General features: G+C 53.0%; 4 protein-coding genes across 4 annotated transcripts; 1 reads left to right on the top strand and 3 right to left on the bottom strand.

Annotated features, from left to right (window-relative positions):
* Window positions 1-3,383: 3,383 nt before the first annotated feature.
* Z520_04082 (uncharacterized protein) lies at window positions 3,384-10,082 on the bottom strand (the record flags this gene model as incomplete). The annotated part of the gene is made up of 1 exon (XM_016774592.1): window positions 3,384-10,082. The coding sequence occupies one exon, from the start codon at window positions 10,080-10,082 to the stop codon at window positions 3,384-3,386; it is 6,699 nt and encodes a 2,232-aa protein (XP_016634519.1).
* Window positions 10,083-13,092: 3,010 nt separating this feature from the next.
* Window positions 13,093-14,118, bottom strand: Z520_04081 (uncharacterized protein; the record flags this gene model as incomplete). The annotated part of the gene is made up of 3 exons (XM_016774591.1): window positions 13,093-13,778; window positions 13,831-13,899; window positions 13,950-14,118. The coding sequence occupies 3 exons, from the start codon at window positions 14,116-14,118 to the stop codon at window positions 13,093-13,095; spliced, it is 924 nt and encodes a 307-aa protein (XP_016634518.1).
* A 3,009-nt stretch (window positions 14,119-17,127) lies between these two features.
* Window positions 17,128-18,124, bottom strand: Z520_04080 (uncharacterized protein; the record flags this gene model as incomplete). Its single annotated transcript, XM_016774590.1, has 2 exons — window positions 17,128-17,945; window positions 17,998-18,124. 2 exons carry the CDS (start codon window positions 18,122-18,124, stop codon window positions 17,128-17,130), a joined length of 945 nt encoding a protein of 314 aa, XP_016634517.1.
* A 474-nt stretch (window positions 18,125-18,598) lies between these two features.
* Window positions 18,599-20,493, top strand: Z520_04079 (uncharacterized protein; the record flags this gene model as incomplete). The annotated part of the gene is made up of 2 exons (XM_016774589.1): window positions 18,599-18,691; window positions 18,745-20,493. 2 exons carry the CDS (start codon window positions 18,599-18,601, stop codon window positions 20,491-20,493), a joined length of 1,842 nt encoding a protein of 613 aa, XP_016634516.1.
* Between the last annotated feature and the right edge of the window lie 49 nt (window positions 20,494-20,542).

Genomic DNA, 20,542 nt, shown 5'->3' with positions numbered 1-20,542 from the left:
TCGTGACGCTTGTGTATCTCTCTCTTATCATTGTTTCTCAGCCTCAGCTGGAGCCCAAGGTGAAGACATCCAGGGGAGGGCCTGACCATGAGACCCAATGGCGCGTGTCCGCATCAAGCGGAGTCCGCCCCAGTCAAGCATATAATTTCGGAGTCCGTTTTTGGTGCATTCTTCGCCCGTTCCACGAATCCACCGATGCCCAACGCTGATTCGCCCTGATTCTGTATATACTGCTCCTACTCCTTCCGTTTTCTTGTCGTAGGCACGCGGGTGTACGGCGGAAAAGACCAAGTGGACAATGCACCGGTCGGAGAGCGAAGGAGACTTGCGAGGAGCAACATCGCCGAGAAAGGACCGCATCGTCGTTCGAGGTAACATGTGTGGAGATGAAGTCCATGGCATCGAAGTCGCGATCGATCTTGAGTGCTGCAAATTGGCCCCCGATGATGCATACAGAATTACTTATTGCATGGCAGAAATCAAAGTGGGATCTAAATTTGGTGTTGGGCCCCCAGCAGAATTGGTGCAGTTCCCCATCTGCGGCAGCGCCTCGGATCCAGTCCGGCTAGCGCACGATCAATCTGGCGTGCTGTGGAGTCGATCGAGCGAGAAATTTCGTCGAGAATCGTGATTTCTCTAGCCCATCGACATGTTGTTGCTCGAGAAAAGGGGCGAAGATCCCTTCCTTGCGACGCCTCTTGAGACAACCTCCTATCTTGGAGTGAGAACATTCAATGGTGCGAGTATCCCAGAGCAATTTTCAGGGGTCAACTCTAGAGGGAACAAAGGGAAAAAAGACACGGCTCCTGTTGATAGTCGATATGTATCCGAAATCGCATGGGTGAGAAAGGAGCAAGGTTGGAGGGTGACGTGTGCTGGTGTGAAACGAGAAGCGTACTGACAACTGTGACATTTCCATCTGTGCCGTCCGTGAGTGAGATGAAAGACACGAACTTGCGGCTGCAAGGGACAGGAGTTCCTTACCAGGCGCTGTCACGGAGAAAGAGCCTCAGAACGCCACCCAAACAAGGGGTTGTTTCGTCAAGAACAGCCACAGAAACTGCCAAGGAGTTCATGCACGGCGCCCAAACCGCCGCATAAAGATGGTCATCAAGAGAGATCAGAAATGGGGGGTCCATCTCAATATCCTCTGAAAATCCGGGTCGTGTGTGTTTTCGTCCGCCGAAACGCATGATGAAGGGGGTGGGTGGAGGGTGCAGTGCAATGTGGAAGCACTGCTGAGTGCTGACCCGGCGCAGTCCAAATTCTATGGTCATGTGACCCGCGGCATGACCCGTACGAGGCTGACTTCCAAGGTTGGTTTCAGGGGTTCTCGCAGAGAGAAGATCCACAACCAGCAGACTGAGACGAAGCCATCATACGTACCTAACACCAGGCGTGAGTTGTGGGGGTGGTTTCATTCAAAATGGGAAGGTTTCATATGCAATGAAAATGACCATCATGACCATGGCCACACCTCAAAAGGAACCGGAAGTATGAGGGGTAGCTCTCCTGGTCAGCAAATCTAGGCTCTTCGAACTGCGAGTGGAAGCTGATGGTATGCCATGAATTGACATTCAAGATGGCAATGCTCGGTGTAGCGGTCGATCAGATACGGATAAGCACATTGTGGGAAATCTGCTGACTTCAGAGGCCGATCAAAAGTGGCAGTCATACTGCATCATGTCGTTCTTCAGCTCTCCCTAGGTGCAAAAGTTAGGCATCACACTCGGGCCTACTCGTATCACCATTTTCCAACCCCATGTTGATAGTGCCTCGCTCAAGTCCAGTGTATACGGCCTCGAGCCTGACTTATCCGAAGGCAAAACCAAGTTGAAGCAGGTGGATGGAGGGCTCAATCAAAGTCCTGTCGTTTGCCAGGAGACGGACAACTGTGTCAGCATGTCCCATCAGCTGATGAGGGCAGGACGAATGCCGTCTCATATATTCCCCCATGACGATAAGGGATGGAGGACAATTGCAGTCGATCAAGGTCCTGCCGCTCGCCAGGGGACGATCGTATCAAGATATCCATCCCGGTCGTGAAGGGAGAGCACGAATTTCCAACACAATCACTAACACATCTTCGCGAGGTCTGGTGTTCTGATCTGGCGTTCGATAGTTTGCGTCTTTTGTTCGAGCCATGAACCCTGAATGCTGGTTGATTGACTTCTGGGGCTGGTAAACCACCTACTAGTATAGTAATGCTTCAAACTCTGGTAATTTAAGATTATTTGGCCCACGATTGTACTCGACATTTCTTGGTTCGGGATAAATGTACTACGGCTCACCTTCCATCGTCCCTCCACTCATCAGCCCAAAAATCTCTCCTCTTTCTTGAACCTACATACACCTTCTGCCCTGATTTCGGCCTCCTCGACAAGCTGTGAGAGCAAACTCTCCAACCCATCGGGCCCCCACCAACCACCACAAAGGTCCCCATGTCGGGCCCATCCCCACGGCGATAGCGATGGAGGATGAATGCAGTGCACCCTGCAGGGTCGAGAGAGATCCAACGCCGGAGGACGAAGGTATGAAGGTGTACCGGGGTTATATCAACGGAGGACGAATGCAGTATATCGAGGTGGTCATATAGTAGTAGATAGAGCAATGTGCAGAGCGGCCGTTCGTCTGCGAACGGATTTGCGAAAGTGCACCCCAGGTCAGCAAGCCCGAAGAAGAGATGTCGTGGGGTGTTAGAACGGTATTTTCAAAGTACCATGCAAATTTATAGCCTGAGTTGGTATGGCTTTGTCCACTGATGGTGTTGGCCTGTCGTTGGGTAAGGAAGATTCGACACTGGAACACGGTGCAAGCGGAATGTGAACTCACCAGGGCCGGCGGATTTGTCCTGGACGATGTCAGTGGAGGACGAATGCAGCATATCGAGTTTCATATAGTAGGAAACAGAGCATGTGCAGAGCGGTCGTCTGCAAATGAAACCAGAGAGCTCACCTGATCATCCATGGCCTGCCAACGGCCGCTTTGAACATACCTCACTTCCCTGGCTGGATGCAGCGTGCGATCATAGACAAAACGGGCGCAGCAATGAGTGCATAAGGACGATAGACGGGTCGCCGACAACGACTCACAAATGCACAAGAAAATGCGACAAACGATGCACTCAGAGCGCGACAGACAGGCACTTGGAGAGGTTTTCAATCTTGCTTTGTTCACTTTTCATCAAAACAAGAAGAAAAAGAAACGTTGCTTCAACACCTCGAGGCCTCTGCCTCCACCCATCCTCCTCCCTTTTCTCTCTTTCTCTCCCTCCTCTCCCACTCCCCTCCCTCCCTTCACCAGCACGCCCGCCCAGAACACACCACGCAGCAAGAACAACCACCCAGCCCACCCCAGCCCACCCCCCGCCCGTTTCCACCCTCCTACTCGTCCTCCCAGACCACCATGCCCGGCTCAACGGTGGTCATGGCGGCCAGATGATGGACGTGAACGTCCTTCTTCTGGCCGAATCGCCACGACCGACCGATGGCTTGAGCAATGGTGGCCTTCCGCTCCTCCTCGCCCGCCACAAAGGGCGCCAGAAAGATGACATGGTTGGCAACCTGGAGGTTCCAACCGGCAGCGTCCGGGCTGTCGACCTTGAGAACAAGGACGCCAGGCTCCTTCGACTGCCGGAAGGTCTCCACCGCCTGCGCTGTCGCGCCCTGGTAGCCATCGTGGCAGACAATGTCCGCCGCGCGGCACGCCTTGACAAAAGCGTTCTTCATGCCCTCGAACTGGGCAAAGACCAGGACCAAGTCACCCTCCTGGGTGGCCTTCTTGACGAGGGCCACGGCGAGCCGCATTCTGGCTCCCGCCACCGAGGCGGGAGCCCCCGAGGTCGCGCGGAGTTCGAACTGGGAGACTGGAATGACTTTTCCAGCCCCCGCGAACTCACAGCATTCCTTCGAGAGACACTGTTCGCACAGGAGGTGGCCGCATTGAGTTGCGACCGAAAGCCCTGCCTTGTGTAACGGCATTTCGCCGCATGTCGAACACTCGCCCGGAGGCGAGGTGCTCTCGAAGGCGCCCACGACGACACCCAGAAAACGCAGTCGACGGAGTCCTCGCAGGAGAACCTCCAGGTGGCTCTCCACCATGGCCACCCGCACGTCGACTTCTTTCGTGCCGACGGTGGCATCCTTGACCCCATCCGGCGTGAATGGGGTCTTGCCGCCGCCGGCAAGAAGACGACTGGGCGCCGAAGGATTCTCCTGCGAGTAGTCGATGAGGAGCTTCACAATCTCGACGGCCGCGGTGTCGGCCAAGTTGCCCTTGGCGGCGTTCTGCGTGAACCTGGCAAAACTTGCCGCCGACGTTTCTACCACCGCGTCCTTGAGAAAGGAGAGTTCTCGTAGGAGCTGCAAGACTTGTCGAGTTCTGTGCAGAACGAACTCTCTTTGTTCGTTGACCAAACTGGTCAATCTCTGCACCTCGACATTGATGAGGGTCTTCAACATCTCTTCGTCACTCTGGCCGTTTGCTTCGGCCGTCACGCTTAGGACCTTTTCCAGCATCAAACTCGAGCACAATTGAGCTTCAGTTGGCCCGTTCGATTGGTCGACCAACGGCGTAAGCATCTGGACGAATTTGGGTTGATCCGGATCTTGCACGATCTTCGGTTTCTCTTTTTGGCTGAACGATCGATCTGGGTCCATTGCTAGCTGATTGACGTCCAAATATGTGATTAACTCGGAGGGAGTGAGCTGGAATTTGTAGAGAGTTCGTTTTCTTACAAGACCTTCTTTTGATGTCTCGTTCTTCCGAATGAACTTTGACGAAAACTCTCGTGCAAGTCCATATACCTGGCCCTTGTATGCTGGTGAAGCGATGTCTTGATATGAGTGGAATTCTTGTGCGGCAGTCTTGCCTTTGGTCATTCTTGAGCCATCCTTTCCAAATCCCAAACTTCCCTCCTTCTCATCATACGTCGCAATCCGCGTACCCAACAATTTCGCCATAGTGTTGAGATTGTCATAATCATAGATCGGCGGAGTTCCAGAAAGCAGCCATCTCGCGGATGCACCAAGTTGTAGAAGCGCCATTGATGTCTCGCCTTGAATGTAGGTGAATTCATCCACAATGAGTCTTCGAAATGCGAACATGTGCAGGAGGACAGGAATTTTGCGTTTCTTCTCAAAAGCATCCAGTTCCTTACGGAGGCCTTCTTCAGCTGTCGTTACCGATTCCTCAGCGGAAGACTTTGCAACAGGCTTGCGACGCTGTTTGGGAGGAACAACTTGTTTCTGCTCCTGGCCCTGATCTTCCGAGACTTTGGCTTTATTGTCATTGTTGTTTCCATCAGCCTCTGTCTGGGCGTCAGGATCCTTGGATGTTGGTGCATTGCAGTGAGGCTTGCTTGGGCCTTCTTCAGCTGCATCATCGTCATCATCCTTAATGGCTGCTGCTCCCTTCTTTTTCTTTGCTGCTTTGTTCATGGCTTTGTGGGTCGCCCGCGACACATATCCTTGGAATCGCTCATACTTTGATTCCGCTGCTGTTTTCGATCTTATTTCAGCCCATTTGGCCCAGAACTCGGTCTCGCCCTGTTTCAACGACTCGACACAGGAACCTAGACTTGACAAAGCTATGCTTAACCACTCTTGAAAGCCGCGACCATCTGGAACGCAAGGAGAGCAGGCAATATTGCGCAGATCCTTCAAGTACGCCTCTTCTTGAAAAATGTCCCATGGAGCCAGGATTAGTCGGGCCGAGCGGATTTGCTCGTGAGAATATCCCTGTAGTTGCTTCGGTGTCTCGGCGACAATGTAATATGGACCCGTAATCGAACTTGAGCGACCACTATTGAGCTTTTCCCATGATAGAGTCCGAGCGATCTCAGACTCCCATTGCTTGACGATGTTCTTAGGGACCAGTATTAGGGTGGCATTGGAGTGAAATTTCGTCAATTGAGAGTCAGTTTTGAATGCTGTTGCAGACCGCTCATAGTCTAACTCGACCAGGGCAAGAGAGGTGGTAGTCTTCCCAGCTCCTACTTCATCAGCGATGATACCACCGCGGACTTGAGTACTTGGTAGGAGAGCTTTTGTTTCAAGTCTCCACCCTAGTGCAGGCAGGCAAGACTCGACCAGAGACATTTCATCCCATTCTGGCGGGCTGTTTTCTTGAGAGTACATCCAAGCAAGAGCGCGAGATTGAGTGGGCCATAATTGGCGCTTGAGACGTAAGTCGGCGTGTATCTGCGGATCGACTTGGTCTTGCTCGTTGGACAAAAGCTGTGGAGCGGCAAACTCTTGTGGAGGTGCAAAACGGTCATAGGAGTCTATCCGCCATTCTAGAGATTTGAGCGCGGGAATGGGCTGGTCGGGACGCAACAGCTGTGAGACTGCGCGGTGGGCCAGTGTTTTGACATTGACCACTATGTTCAGCATAACTTTTCCGTCGAGATTTTGCAAAAGTGCGATTGCTGGCTTGGGTCTCATTTTCAGGAGGCGTTCATACCTCGCGGCTTCGAGAGGAATCTCCATGGCGACAAGTTTTTCCTTGTCTCCCATCTTCTTTAGAATCCATCTGACTGAGGGTGCCGGAGGATAGCATTCGTTGCACATAGCAATTTCAAGATCCTTAATGGGTCGCCAACCATCACTCAACTGAGGGATGCTGGCTGCATGGGACAGAATCCATCCAAATTCGCTCAATGCTTCAGGTTCCCGTTCCAGATCAATGCGAAGGTCTCGGCGACACTGTAGTCTTTGCACGGCATTCATATCAAAGCTCAAGTCCAGGAGCAAAATTGTCGAGTGACTATGTGCGCATCCTGTGGAAGACATGGGACTTATACCTGGAGCCTGACACCACCGATGAATGGTGTTCTCATCGACTGGTATCTCTAGACTCTGCCCTTGGCAATCTGACCATTGACTCATGATCTCACAGTCGATGTCCATGCCCTTGGCTAGTTCAGCTGTAGCAACAGGTCTCCAAGAGGCGTCAAGGCTCACCAGAGCCGCTCTGTCTTCGTTCAAGTCTCGTCGAGATGGTTGAGTTGAGAACACAACACGATCAAGGCACGCATCGTTCAAAGGGCCGGACTTCAGGAACAGAAAAGTTGGTGCTTCGTATGAGGGCCGGACAACTCTTCGGTGTAAGGTGCCGCTGGGCGCGGGACAATTCTGGAGCAGCTTGTATTCGCCGACGACTGCATCAAATGCCGAGGGTTGGTCCCCTTGGGTACCACGTGGAGGGCTGACTTCGAGAATTGAGAATGCGTTTAACGTTGCAAACGGCTTGGCTTCGATGCCTAGACTCTGCTCCCACGATTTAACTTGCGCACCTTTGCCAGTGACATGAAGCTTGAAACCTTTCGAAGACCCGTCCCAATATTCCCAGACTCCCTCAAAAAGATTTGCATGGGGCTGCATTCTGGCGACAGGATATCGGAATAAATCTCGGATAGAGCTCTTTGCTGGCATCTCTTCTGGAGCTTTGGCGAATAGCAGCCACTTGGGTATGGCCTCCAGGTGGAGTTGTGGTTGGTCTGAATGCTCGTGGTCTAAACACGGGTCACAAAGATAGCGCTTCTGGACAAATTCGAGCTCCAGACGGCAACTCGTCGACTCATACACAACCTTCCAAGAGCTTTCAAACTTGATCCCTTGAAATTGGACCTGACTTCCAAGTGCTTGTAGGATTAAATCCCGCGCCGATTCGAAGACCCCATGGTTGAACAATTGTGTTGTATCGTCTGGGCATCGATTTTGTAGGACTGGGGGGAGTAGCTCAGTCAAATATTTCACAAATTTGTTCGCGAGGGGACGGTCTTTTCGTGGAATTGCCAGGTGGCTCAGTTTCTGTTGTCCATGCGCGTCTCTGTTGCAACCCTTGCAGCACGTGTAATAGCACTCTGGGCAAAATAACAACGGGTGTCTGCTGCGGCGATGAAGCCCCTCGCAATTACAGAGCGGTTGGAGTTCCACAGCGAGACGGACGACCTCGGCCAAAGATTCTGCGCGTGGAGCACTCGTCCACTTTTGAAAAATGTCTTCCAGGTTTTGTTTTTCGATCTCCGCTTTCAAGGTTTTCTCGGTGGTAACTTCTGAGAGAGAATCGCGCTGCGTATTGTCTTTGCCCATTTCCTGGTTGATGTAAGCTGGGAATATGCTGGAATTTTGTCCGGAAGTCTTGTGACAGGCAATTAAAGCACTCAGAATTGCTGCACCAATGACTGTGGTTGACATTGCATTTCCTGCCAGATCTTGAAGCTGGCTTGAAGTGTGCTTTCCCAAGTCAAGTTTTGTGATTGGGAATCCTTGCAAGGACAGGATCTCGAGTCCAGATAACGGAGCACCTCGTCGAGTGTCAAAAAGACAGCCTTTCGGCGTAACGCATCCAACAATGCCCCACCGGCGACGATCCTCATCCCGGTCGACATTTTGGGTGACATTGATATTTCTGTGCTTGTATCTCATATCGAAGTCTCGTTGCACAACGTAGGAGAGTTGGCGGATATCAAGAACATCCAGAACTCTCTTGGATTGACGAATCGCCCAGCTCTGGTCGGCATAATCGTCGAGTTTTGGTTCCGTAAGTCCACGGCGCTTGGTAAACGGTGTGCCGGATCCCAACCCATCAGCCACGCGTACAGCCACATGCCGCTTACGACAGTTGACCCAGGCGACCGAGGCTTTTGTTCTGCTGTCATCGCCAGTGTGCTTGCTAAGCTGTAGACGCGGATCGTCGTCGGTGAAGATGAAGTCACAATATGGCGATGAAGCCCGGCGTTGAAAACTTGCCATCAGCGTGACCCATTCCTTGTGACCTTTCTCAATGTCGAAACCCGTTTCTTTAGCTCGCTCTATGTGTATGCCGAACAAATATCCTCGATTCCGGGTTTGTGGGAGATAGTAATCGACGGTGTCCAGCTTCAGGGGCACAGACTCGTAGCCTTTCTTACGCCAAAAGATTTTGATCTCTTCCCATGGAGCCGCTTCAACATTCTCAATTATGATGATTGTTGGCTTGTGCATCTGGGCGTATGCACCAATGCCATCCAGAGTCATTGCAGATTCACCCTCGCCGCGTTGCCCTTTCCATTCTCCTTTAGCATTGTTCAGATTGGAGTAGTCGACGCAAGACGAACCGGCAATCAAGATATGAACATCGCGGGGAGGTCTGCAGCGCGCTCCATAGGCTGTGACAGGCAGGTAGTCTTCATTGTCTGGATTTTGCGAGTGGGAGCTGAACTCCGTGACATCACGAAATATCACGGGTGGACTAAAGTTCCTCTCGATGAACGCTTGCTTGAAAGGCTCGATCTCGGCACTCCCCAGGTGCTCGTATTTGAATCTACCGCCGTGCCCTTGCGAGGTCAAAGACTTTCGAACAAGGTCCATAGCGACAAACGGGCTCTCTGTGCCGGAGCACATAGTGAGCACTCTGATGCCGCCGTCTCCGAAGGGCGCGCATGCGTCGAGCAGACCCTTGCTGACAGCGTGTTCAGTGATCAAGTCAAAAATGCGGTGAATATCCGACAAAGGCGGGGAGTTGGGGTCAAGACCCGTTTGCTTGTTTTTTGGTTTCGCCTGCTGGGCAGCATCGGGTATGCCATCTTTCTTCACTCCATGGCTGTGTACTGCTTGTTCTCCGGTTGGTAGAGAATCTTCAGGAGTTGGATCACGTTGAAGAGTCTGTACAATAGGATTATTCGCTAAGTCTTCGGAATCATCAGGAGTTGGATCACGTTGAAGAGCCTGTACAATAGGATTATTCGCTAAGTCTTCGGAATCATCAGGAATGCAGGCGCTTCGAAGCAGGTCGAGTTCGGTTGGACATGGCTTTGGCTTTTTGCCCTTATCAGCACCTTGTGCGGTTGACGTGTTCGCTGAGTCCAGGGGTGCAAAGTCAAGGTCCTCGTAGATCCGGTTGTTTGAGGGCCGAGAGTCCGTTATTTCCGCGGTTCTGATATTCATCGACACCCTCCACAACTTTGTCACCGGGTTGTAGATGGCATATTTATCGTTACCCGCGTCTATCACTTCAGCACGTGCCTTAGCACCTTTCTGTCCTGGGCGTATTTCGGGTGACTCTGATCTGGTGCTGGGAGATCCTTCCGCGGAATCCATGTTGTTTGTGAGACTGCTCTTGATGGTTTCTCTTTTGTGCAATCACGGAGAGCCTTGTCTTCAGGAGCCTCTAGCGCGGTGCTAAATTTGAAGACCGAATGTGCAGTTTTTGTCTGAAAACACGTCTGGAGAGCCTTCGCTGAGAATTTCGCAGTACAGGCCACGCTTGACAGTCTGGCGGGTCTGGAAGCGTGTATGTGGGATCTCTGGTAGTGGAAGAGCTATGCTGCAAGCACATGTGTTAGTTTGAAAAATTCAAAGTCAGTTCGGCAGCAACTTACAATCCAGTAGTGCTTAGCACGGTGTCAAAGCTGGGGCCACACGGTATGAACTGCTCTTTGGAGTTGTAAGAGGGAGGAAAGAGGGTTCTGTATCAGAGAAATTCGTGCAGTTGGATGTCTTCCTGGATTCCGGTACTTGCAGTGCTTTGCGCCAGTGGAAACTCGTAAGGGTTGTGCCTTGACAGCAGAAGATTTGAGACGGGAGGCAACACAATGAAGGAACTGGGCAGTGGTCTTTCTGAAGGGAAGAATCCTTTGCAGGTCGCTGGTCGAGAGGGCGAGGATGTTTAAAGGACAAGACGTTGATGATTGTGTCGCTCGAATTGTGTTTGCGATGACCGAGTCTGAAGGGATGATCAGCGAATTTTTTTAAAAAAAATATAGGATCGTGGGACGTACCTTGTGCTCTACGCTCCACCCCGGAGATGCAGTTTGTCGGCCAAGCATTAGGGATGAGCGCAAGCAGGAGGAATGAGCGTGTTGTCTCGGCATTGCCGCTGAATAACATGACCTCAGACCGTTCATTCAATCTTATCCTGACCGCAAAGACGTCTTTGTGTCTCAAATTCCCTGGCCATGGTTCTTCTTCTTCTGCACATCTATCCAGGCTTCAGGAGCGACAGGCAAACACCTAATACACACACCTTGGTCAGTCCCCTTGCAATTCAGTGGCTTCATGATGAGCAACAGTTTTCATGCGCAAAAGCACGATGTCGACGAAGATAACAACCTCGATGTTGTTAAGGTGGCTCACAGTCCACATGTGCCGACCAACAGCAGGGAAATGCACACAAAGCCAACTACTGCTGTCCACAGCCAAGCGAGCAAACAGCCCAACCAGTGGAGCACACCTCATAATGACAAAGCCACCGTTGATCAAGGGACAGGTCCTGAGTGACGCTCATTTGTGCCCAGGAAAGTTCCTGATGGGGGACTTTATGCAATGGAGAGACTGATACAGAGGACTCTGGGCTGTGATGGAAAGCTATCGAACAAAACTACATACCTTCTGATTCAGGGCCTAGGAGCTCTGCTCTCTGCAACCGGAGGTCCCAAGGCGGGGCTCCTTTTTCATCGATCGCCATCTCAGAGGAGGCCATGATAGCCGTTGAGCACCCAAAATCGGGGCCAGGATGCCGAGATTTCCTGGAAAGAGAGCTCGACGAAGTCAACGTCGTGGACCGTGGTGGTTTTCCTGCTCTCGTTCCTGCGTCCGACGTTGAGCTTAGAGTGGGTCGCTTGGCAGCCCCGCAAGAACAAGCTTCGCGATTCAGTTACCGGAGCCCGACGACATGGATCTGTGAGTGGCATGAGCTGATTGAAATGCTATCCGGGGGCTTGTTGGGCGGTGTTACTCACATTGGAAGAGTGGTTGCGTCCAATAATATATATACCTAGATACTGTTTTGCCTCTGCTGCTGGAGGCTCTTTTGGAGGGGTTCGGAGGGACACTGCGCGTCGAGATGAGCATCGAGGCAATCGAGTGTCGTTGGGGAGGAGGTAAGCGATGATAATGGAATGCCGCGAACTGGTTTACAGAATCAGCGGCTCTTCGTGTCCCAGGGGGCGTTCTTCGGATGTTGTCGAACGAAAGGTGAGCTACGAGACAGTGGGTGACTGTTGGGAGGTTGAGAGGAAACTGATGGCGATGGCTGCCGCAGACGATGGGGGTGCTGACTTGTCAGCACCCCCATCGTCTCTCAGGTCAAGCAAGGTTTGAGCAGAGGTGGCGGATGAAAGATTGCTAAGTGCTTGACAGGGGATAGGATGATGCTGGCAGGTGTGGTGTTGGAAGTGGGCTGAGTGTTGAGCTACAGGAGGAGCGACGTGCGAGCAGGAAGATTGAGAAAGCGAACTCGAAAGGGGGCATTCGCGCCAGTGCAAAAATAATGGTGTGGCTGCACTCATGCACCCATTCACCCTCGTGCGTCCAATTCTCCTATTGTCGACCGTGCGCCGTGGGGACGTTGACGGGCCTACCCTTGGCACTACCATGGAATGCTCTGCATTTTTGCCGTCTTTGCGTTGCTAACCCAAGTCCTCTTGCTTTTCGAGATGGAGCGTTGCACTGCGCTGCTGACGGGACTACAGACTGAGTCGATCACAACAAGTTCGAGTCAAATTGAGGCCGAGACATCAGAGTAGTCTGCAACAGAGACACTCGAGGGCTACAGGCATACCTCAAGAAAGGTCGAAGCACGGCTCTCATTACACTTCATCCCTCCAAAAGAGCTGGAAGAATGGGTTTCATACAAGATATGGTGACTTCAGTGGCGAGGGACTCGAGTCAATCGAGGTCCTTGTTAACAGTCAGGCAAGCAAATTGGCCGAAAGTCCCCACCACAACCACAATCATAGCAGTTCACATTGCAATAGCCCTTGAATGAATGCACCGGCTGACTCTTCGCAGGATCGTCGTGTGCCAACAATTGACAGTGTACCAAGGGTGTTACACTATCGGGAGGAACATCATATTCGCTGATTCCGTTTGCTACAAAAACCTGCGAGGAAAGGGATGGAAGAGCCATACGAGTACGAATCCGTTATTGAAAGGGAAAGCTTCCAAGCCACGATGACTCGTGCATAGAAGATATGGAAAGAAGAAGCAGCCAATGTTTGCCCGAGTGAAGAATTGTTACATTTGCCCTCAAAAGCTAATCCTGTTCAACATGCAGCATAAATTAGGCTTGTCAGTAGGAAAGCTGCTTTTCTGAAGCACGACCATTGTCTCATTTCTTCGAAGGAGCCTCTTCTCCAGCATGGACATTAAGCCCAAGTCCCTCCGCATCAAGATAAAGCTTGTTCTTCCCTCCAGCTTCCTGTAGAATTTGTGCAATATTACGAGCGTTTTCGATCTGTCGCAGTTCGACATAACTTCGACTCTTCTTGATGGCGTCGCCGATCAATTCCGCTGATCTAGCTTCACCCTGTGCGCGAACAACGGTTGCCTGCTTCTCCTGCCTCGCCTTGTCGACCACGAAAGCGGCCCGCTGTGCCTCTTGTTGAGCAACTTGCTTGGCTTCAACCGCAGCAGTGAACTCCGGGGAGAAGGAGAGATGGGTCAAGGAAACGTCATCCAGCATAATGTTGAACCGCGCCGCTCTCCTGGTAAGGTTGTCTCTGACCAATCTCGCAACATTTTCTCTCTGGGTAATGAGCTGGCTCGCATTGAACTGCGCAACCACACTTTTCAGCACCTCATTCACGATTGAGGGAAGAACACGCTCGTCATAGTCTGTTCCCAGAGTTCGGTAAATCTGAGGTAGCGCTTCGATGCGAGGCCGCGAGAGGACACGGCAGGTGATGTTGACCATCTGTAAATCTTTGGTTCCCGTCAGGGAGGCGACGTTTCGTGGCTTCGCTCGAACATCGTAGTCAATGGGCGTCTCGAACCAAGGTATCCGGATGTGGGTGCCTGTTCCGCATCAGCAATCCACAGGTCACAAAAAGGCACCTATTTCTTTTACCTTCATTGTAGATTTCCTTTGACACACCGGATATTCTCGTATACTTGATGGCGCGGTGACCACCCTCGACTGTACCTCGTCAGAGCACGTTGATAACCACAAACATCAAAAAAATTTACCGTTGAACAGCGAATTTGATAGAACCACACCAGCAACCCCAAGACTGATCAAAGCAAAGATGCCTCTGCCCGCAGCGCCGCCTCCCGGAAGACCGCCAAAGCCTTGACCCCGGCGCTGTTGCAGCGTCCGTTGGATCTGCTGAAAGTGTTCTCTTGGGTCGTAGGACATCTTTGCGCCTTTGTTAAGAACGCAATTTTGTGAAGAGGGTTGTCTCTCGGGGTATAGAGCTGGCAGGCAACGTCGATGATGCTCCCATCAAGTCAAGCTCTCCGTTTTCGAGCTGCGGAGAAGCAAAGGGCTTGGCACATAAAGACGCGTAAAAACTGCTCGGAGCTCACGTGCGACTCACCTCGAGCGTACCGCTTTTATAACGACTCACCCTCCCCTCACCCTTCGTACTTACCTCGTTCACCTTTACACTCACCCTTCATCCCGACCCTACTTCACCGTATGCAGCACTAGCTAGGAGCGCAAATTGGCGGCGCGCCGACCGTTCCCTCTTCTACGCCTTTTTCGACTTTCGACCACTTTCTCGACCCCCTCCTCGTTCGGATGGCGACTCTCCCTTCCTGACGATAGAGTACAAAACCCGCTTCCTACTCTCTCGGGCTACTAGCTTTCCTCCTCCTCCACCTCCACCTCCTCCTCCTCCTCCTCCTCCTCCACTAGAATACGAGCTCCCTCGTACGACGATCCTACTATTGTCGTTATTTCGACTCTCTTACCCCATAGATTTTGCACCTTAGACGTCGAGTTGGTATGGACTATATTATCGGGCCTAGTGCTAGATCTTTGTCTAAGGGACGACATCCTCTGCTCTCCTAGGAACGGGAAAGAGGGAGGCTAGAAGTGTTATAAACAAATTTGATTGAACGGTTAATCAGTAGGTACTGTACGAGTTATGAATTACAAATTAACAATACACCATAACCAACATCAATTCCGTCGAGTCAAAAGAAGAGATTCTAAGCACTGATGAGGTCAATCATACGGTGACACGTAACCGCTTTGCGTTCTGTGACGTCTGCCAGCGCTGACATTTTCCACGACGCAAATTGGAAGCAGGCGTCGAGATGTGTGAGAAGGGCATGGAATGTCTCAACAGGGATGGATGACGGGCGTCCGCTACGACAACCAGGAGCCGTGGTCCTGCCGAAACGGAGGAGATTTTGCCCTATGCCTTTGACAGCGCCGATTGTGCAGTCATTGCCATCCGCAATCTGACGTTTTGTATGACATCTTAGCTCGATCATGCGTCGAATGTGCCTGTGCTTCCATACTGGAAGATTTGGTGCCATCTGTGGCGGACAGGGCTGAAGGGTGCGCTTGTTGATCTTTCACCGCGGAAGGGATGTGCTGCAGGCTCGGCGGATCATCTCGAACATTCTGTCCAGTCCGCCCCGGGGTCACATCGGCACCCAACAACAAGGAGCATCAATCCCATGCCCAACTTCAGCAGCGCGGGCGACGTAGATATTTCTGTACGCAGCCTTATGGTCGCCGCAATAAAACCTTCAATTGTGCCACATTCGACCAGGGACTGCGTAAACCCTCGAACCTTCGATCTAGCCCGCAGTCAGACGAGCAGCTGGACCGCCGTGGCTTCTTCTTTCGTTCCCCATGTCGAACCAAGCGAGTTCCATCTTGTCACAGTCGATATGAGGACTTTCAGTGTAGCAATTTGAAGCGCCATGGGACGTTGTTGCTCCAATGCACCCACGTCCAGCGTCCTTCCACGTCAGAAACCACTTGTTATGCCTACACAGTTGATTCGTGCCGCGGCCCGATGTTTGAGGCTCGTATCGCTCATTGCACTATTCTGAATGAGGCCCGTAATTCGACTCGAGGATGAAGGAGGCGCAGTGAGTAGCGAGGCTCACGACATATTGTTGTAGCGGCGAACGGCGGGAGAGCTATGCGCGCTCGCACGGATACCCCGCACAAGCAAAGAAAAGCTTCCATGGTGGCACAACTCAATAAGGAGAAAAGTAAACGCATTCCGTGCTGCGTTGAGAAGATTCCGATATTCAACATATTCATAAAAGGTTTGGCACCCAACTCCGCGCGGATCGAGCCGTCTACTTGGCTGCCGCCATCAAAAACTACCCCCGCGTTTCGCAGGGTCGCCGTTGATGTCCACCCAGCCCCACGAAGTGTGGTCCGCTGCATTGATACGAGCACGCAATTAAATTTCCGAACGCATTGGTAGGCTCTGGCCTTCCCAGTGGCCGACTCATGCACCCGACCAATCACTACGGCATGGTTTCCAAGGGTGGCAGGTCCATCGACCCTTATTGAGGCATCAAGGGACGTTTCCAAGCATATTGCCACCTACTTATAAGCTGCACCTGGAGCGTATAGCGTAGCTACGTCCCAAGTTCAATCAATGGTATGCCCAGATCCGGCGATCAAGAGCGTAATATGATATTGGAATGACGTCCGACCTCAGAACTGTATGACCGGCACTTTCTGTGTCTTCTCAGCGGCTTCGTCTTAGGCTGTGGACCGTGGTAATATCCAGCTACCCCAGCGGAGGTATCGAACCCGGTACAGTGGAGCAAGTTCTGTTCCTGCAGATCCAGAGATAACATCTCATCTCCCGGTCTATCCTGCATGGTGAAACAAGCCCCTAGGCGAGTTGGAGAGAATGAAATTTAAGGTAGATGTCGATGAAGGTGTGTACAAACTTATTGCGTCTCACTGTATCACTGCAAAATCCTGGAGCTGTTCACTAAACCTGCCTAGTTCATGCCTTTCCTCGCCCGAGCCTCCGCATAGCTTGGCAAGCATGAGCCATTTTCTTGTCTAATCACAATCCTTCTGATAATTTGACCGCATTTCAATCGCTGGCGTCTTTGCGTCCAGAATTGGAACCGCAGAAAGGACCTCGCAGATCTTTTCAGAACCGTTCGAATGGAACGGGTCCTCATCAGTCGTGTGACTGAAGGAAACGCGTTCATATGTCCCCCGGAATCCGGTACAATACTACCGTGACCGGCGACCTCGAAAGGCCGAGAGGCGAGGCCAACCCGGAGGGGGGAACATCAAGTTCCCTCGAAGCCCGCCTGTGGCACCTGCGAGCTCCCAAACCACCAATCCTTCGGTAGGACCGGTCTGACAGGCTTTGTACAAGCCGGCATGTCGCTGAAATATATCCAAGAAGATTGGTAACCATATCTAGCTGGTAATGCCGGTATGACGGTCAATCGCCAAGGCATGGTGTACGGGCGGCGGGCCGTAAGTAGACCGATCAGTCCCAAGGATGCTCCAGAATTCCTCGACGAACTGGCGGTGTCCTCTGGAGGCGGGCCTGACTGCAAGATATCGCCGGTTATCAATTGGTGGATTCCAGTTGCGAGGATGGCCATCAACCATGATGCCCCCAGCCTCTGAGAGGATACACCAAGCTGCAGCGACGTCCCATGCCCAACATCCGCATTCCCAAAACGCATCCTGCTGGCCGGCAGCTACTCGACATATTGCGATAGCGGCCGAGCCAATGCATCGAAGAGAATTGACGAAATATCCTCCGGTGGCGGCCGTTCGAGCTAGGGCGGTGAAGACTTTGACATTAAGATCAAAATTGGGCCCTTCTCTATCACTACCCCATTCTATGCCGATGCATGCCGTCCTCAGCCCTTCGAGAGGCGTGCGAGTAAGTGGCAGTCTCTGCCGTGGTCCGCCTCGCTGTGAGACAAAGGCACCCTGGCCACGTACAGCGCTCCAGAGTTCATCTTGAAAAGGGTTGTAGACCACGCCCGCGGCGGGCTGTTGGTCAATGACAAGCCCGATGGACACGCACACGGCGGGAAATCCATGGATGAAATTCGATGTTCCGTCTATGGGATCCACGATGAAGGTAGGAAGGCCAGTGATGTCGAGCCCAGTCCCGTAAGTCTCCTCTCCCACGAAGGCAAAGGATGGATACTTTTCGGCAAGTCGATCACGGATAAATTGCTCAACGGCGTGGTCAGTCTCAGTGACCATGTCTGCAGCTGAAGGGGGAGTTGGTCACAAGCTAAGGACTATTTCTCCAGAGAAACTCACTGTTCTTTTTGGGTGACGTTGTCAACAACGTCGGCCTTGCATTGCGAATGATGCTGCCGGCCTGGTTCGCAATACTGACCAAATAGTCAGCGATGCCCTGCAAGTCGTGTCTGCTCATCTTGGACATGAGGTTGATCTAGAGACAAAGACCGACAAGGATGCACTGATCCTCTTATATCTATCCCCTGGTATACTTTTTTCACTTGGTGTCTTCGTGCTCCCAGCATGTAATGTAACCAGCGTGCCAGGCATGAAGGATGAACCTCGGCGTGAAATGGTCGGCAAGCCATAGCGGCGTTTCAGAGGCTCGTCGCTTAGAGATAAGAAATCTGCATCAGTCCCACCGTCGCCGAACCCTTCTCTCTTTCTTTATCCATCTCTCACCAGAACAAGAGATATCAGACAGGCATTGATAGCTTGCGGGGCCCAATCAGAATCAAGGGTCAACTACATCCGTACAGAGGGCCGGCTCGATCAGACTGGAGTTCCTCTCATCCTCTCCTCCTCTCCTCGCACCGAGGCTTCTCTCAAAATCTAGCCGACGACCAATGATGTAGACTAGCTGCACAGCGTCCAATTCAAGGAACTCCTCGAGTCTTGCATGAGCCCGAGCATGTCAATGTCCGCTCTACCCCGGCATGGCTACTACCGCGGCCGAGTCCGGTCCGGCTGTCTCACATGTCGCGGACGCAAGGTTTGTAACCTACTGCTGTGCTTTTTCATTCCCCTTGTAACGCACTGGCATAGGTAAAATGCGACGAAGCGAAGCCAGCGTGCGACAATTGCAAGCGGCTGGAGCGGCGGTGCGTGTACAAGCCCAAGAAAAGTCAACTGCGCAGTACGAACGTCGACACTACAAATCAGCAGTCACTACGGATCTTGGAAGACACCGGGATCAAGCATGTGTCTCTTCAACCCAACCCAAGCCCGGCCTCTGAAGATACTGGCACGGGAGAATTAGGCGTCGCCACCCTCGCCCACGCCTCCAAGACCTGGGATAGCAGCCACGACCCGTTTCTACACCCTGACAGCTGGAGGGCCGAGGTGACGGCGCGCCTGGAGCGGGCGCTGCAGGGCCAGACGCAGAGTCCCAGCACCCTAAGTCCCGACAATGGCCACGCAGACACAGACCTCCCAGCAACCCTCATATCGCGCGACATCGAACTCACCACGACCATGGACTTCCTCGCGTCGCGCGGAGAACCCTCTCAACTGATCACCTTCTTCGCCGACGAGGTTGAGTGTCCCGGCATCACGCCCTTCGACCCCGTCAACTGGCAGCGAGCGAAGCTGCACCTCGTCGAGCTGTGCAAGTCCTGCCCAGCTGTGGCGTCGGGCGTCATTGCGGTTTCGGCGCTGTACAAAGCCCAGCTTTACGCGCTCCCCCAGTCCAGAGCCCTGTCTCACTACCGCGCCGTGAAGAGGTCCTTTGACGAGCTGTTGCAAGTCCACAGCCAGCAGGATTTCGACACGGTCATCGCGGTGGTTTTTTTGCTGTGTCTCTTTGAACTGATCCACGCCGGCGAAGTAGTGCCTGTCTTCAAAGAGCCCAGCACACACTTCGTTGAGAGACTCGCGGCGTGGGCGGCCGCACAATCGTCATCACCTTCGCCAGCGACCCCTCCGTTGACAATCCGTCTAATCACCTGGATAAAAATCCTCCAGGCCATAACCATGCGCGCCGGCGGTATGGGCCTCCTCTCGGAAACCATCGAGACCCTGCTTCCCGCGTACGAGAGCCCCATCCCCACCATCAGTCCGCTGCCAGAGGCACAGCACGACGACTCTTCCGGAGCCTCGGCGGGCACGGGCGGCCAGCTGGGCGAAGTGCTCGGTGCGCCGCTGTTCGACTTCTACTTCCGGCTGCAGCTGGTGTCGCGCGACATTGCGCGGCTGGCACACTACCACCGGTCGCGCACGACGGGCGGCGACCAGGACGAGGTCGTCGAGCACGTGGCGCGCATCAAGGCGCGGCTGCGCGCGCTGTGGGCCAGCCGGAGCACCACGCAGCGCCAGACGCCACAGGACCTGGCGGCGCAGCTGGCGCCGCGCATCGCGCGCCCCCTCGCGAGTCTGATCGGTATCTGCGACGCCGCATACCACGCCGAGTTTGTCGAGATCGACCGCGTGCTGGGCGATCCAGTCTCGAAGTGGACGGACTCCCGTGACGCGCTGCGCACCATTCGCGACCTCGTCGATCGGGACCGGGACCAGGGCCTGCGCCAAACCGATGGCACCGAAGGCCGAGAGAAACCATCGACGGTCAATCCAGGCTATATCCGCGCGCTCTTCATGTACGCGATTGAATCCATGGACGAGGCGCAGATCCGCTGGGCGACTGACCGCATCGTCGACATCCGCAGCTCGATCTACCGCAGCGATTTCTTTGCCAAGTTTGCCACGGCGCTCGCGGACGCCCAGATGCGCAAGGAGAGACGCGTCACGTCCAAGTATTTCTGCATATGGTTCTTTGGCGTGCCACCGCCATATATGTGACCGCGTTTCAATCAAAAGTTACTATGTACGGTTTCTAACACTTTTGGTT

Source organism: Fonsecaea multimorphosa, assembly GCF_000836435.1.
Source record: "Fonsecaea multimorphosa CBS 102226 unplaced genomic scaffold supercont1.6, whole genome shotgun sequence".
In the NCBI taxonomy this organism is placed as follows: domain Eukaryota; kingdom Fungi; phylum Ascomycota; class Eurotiomycetes; order Chaetothyriales; family Herpotrichiellaceae; genus Fonsecaea; species Fonsecaea multimorphosa.
The sequence above is the reverse complement of the archived record's forward strand: the minus strand, read 5'-3'. Positions and strand labels throughout refer to the sequence as shown.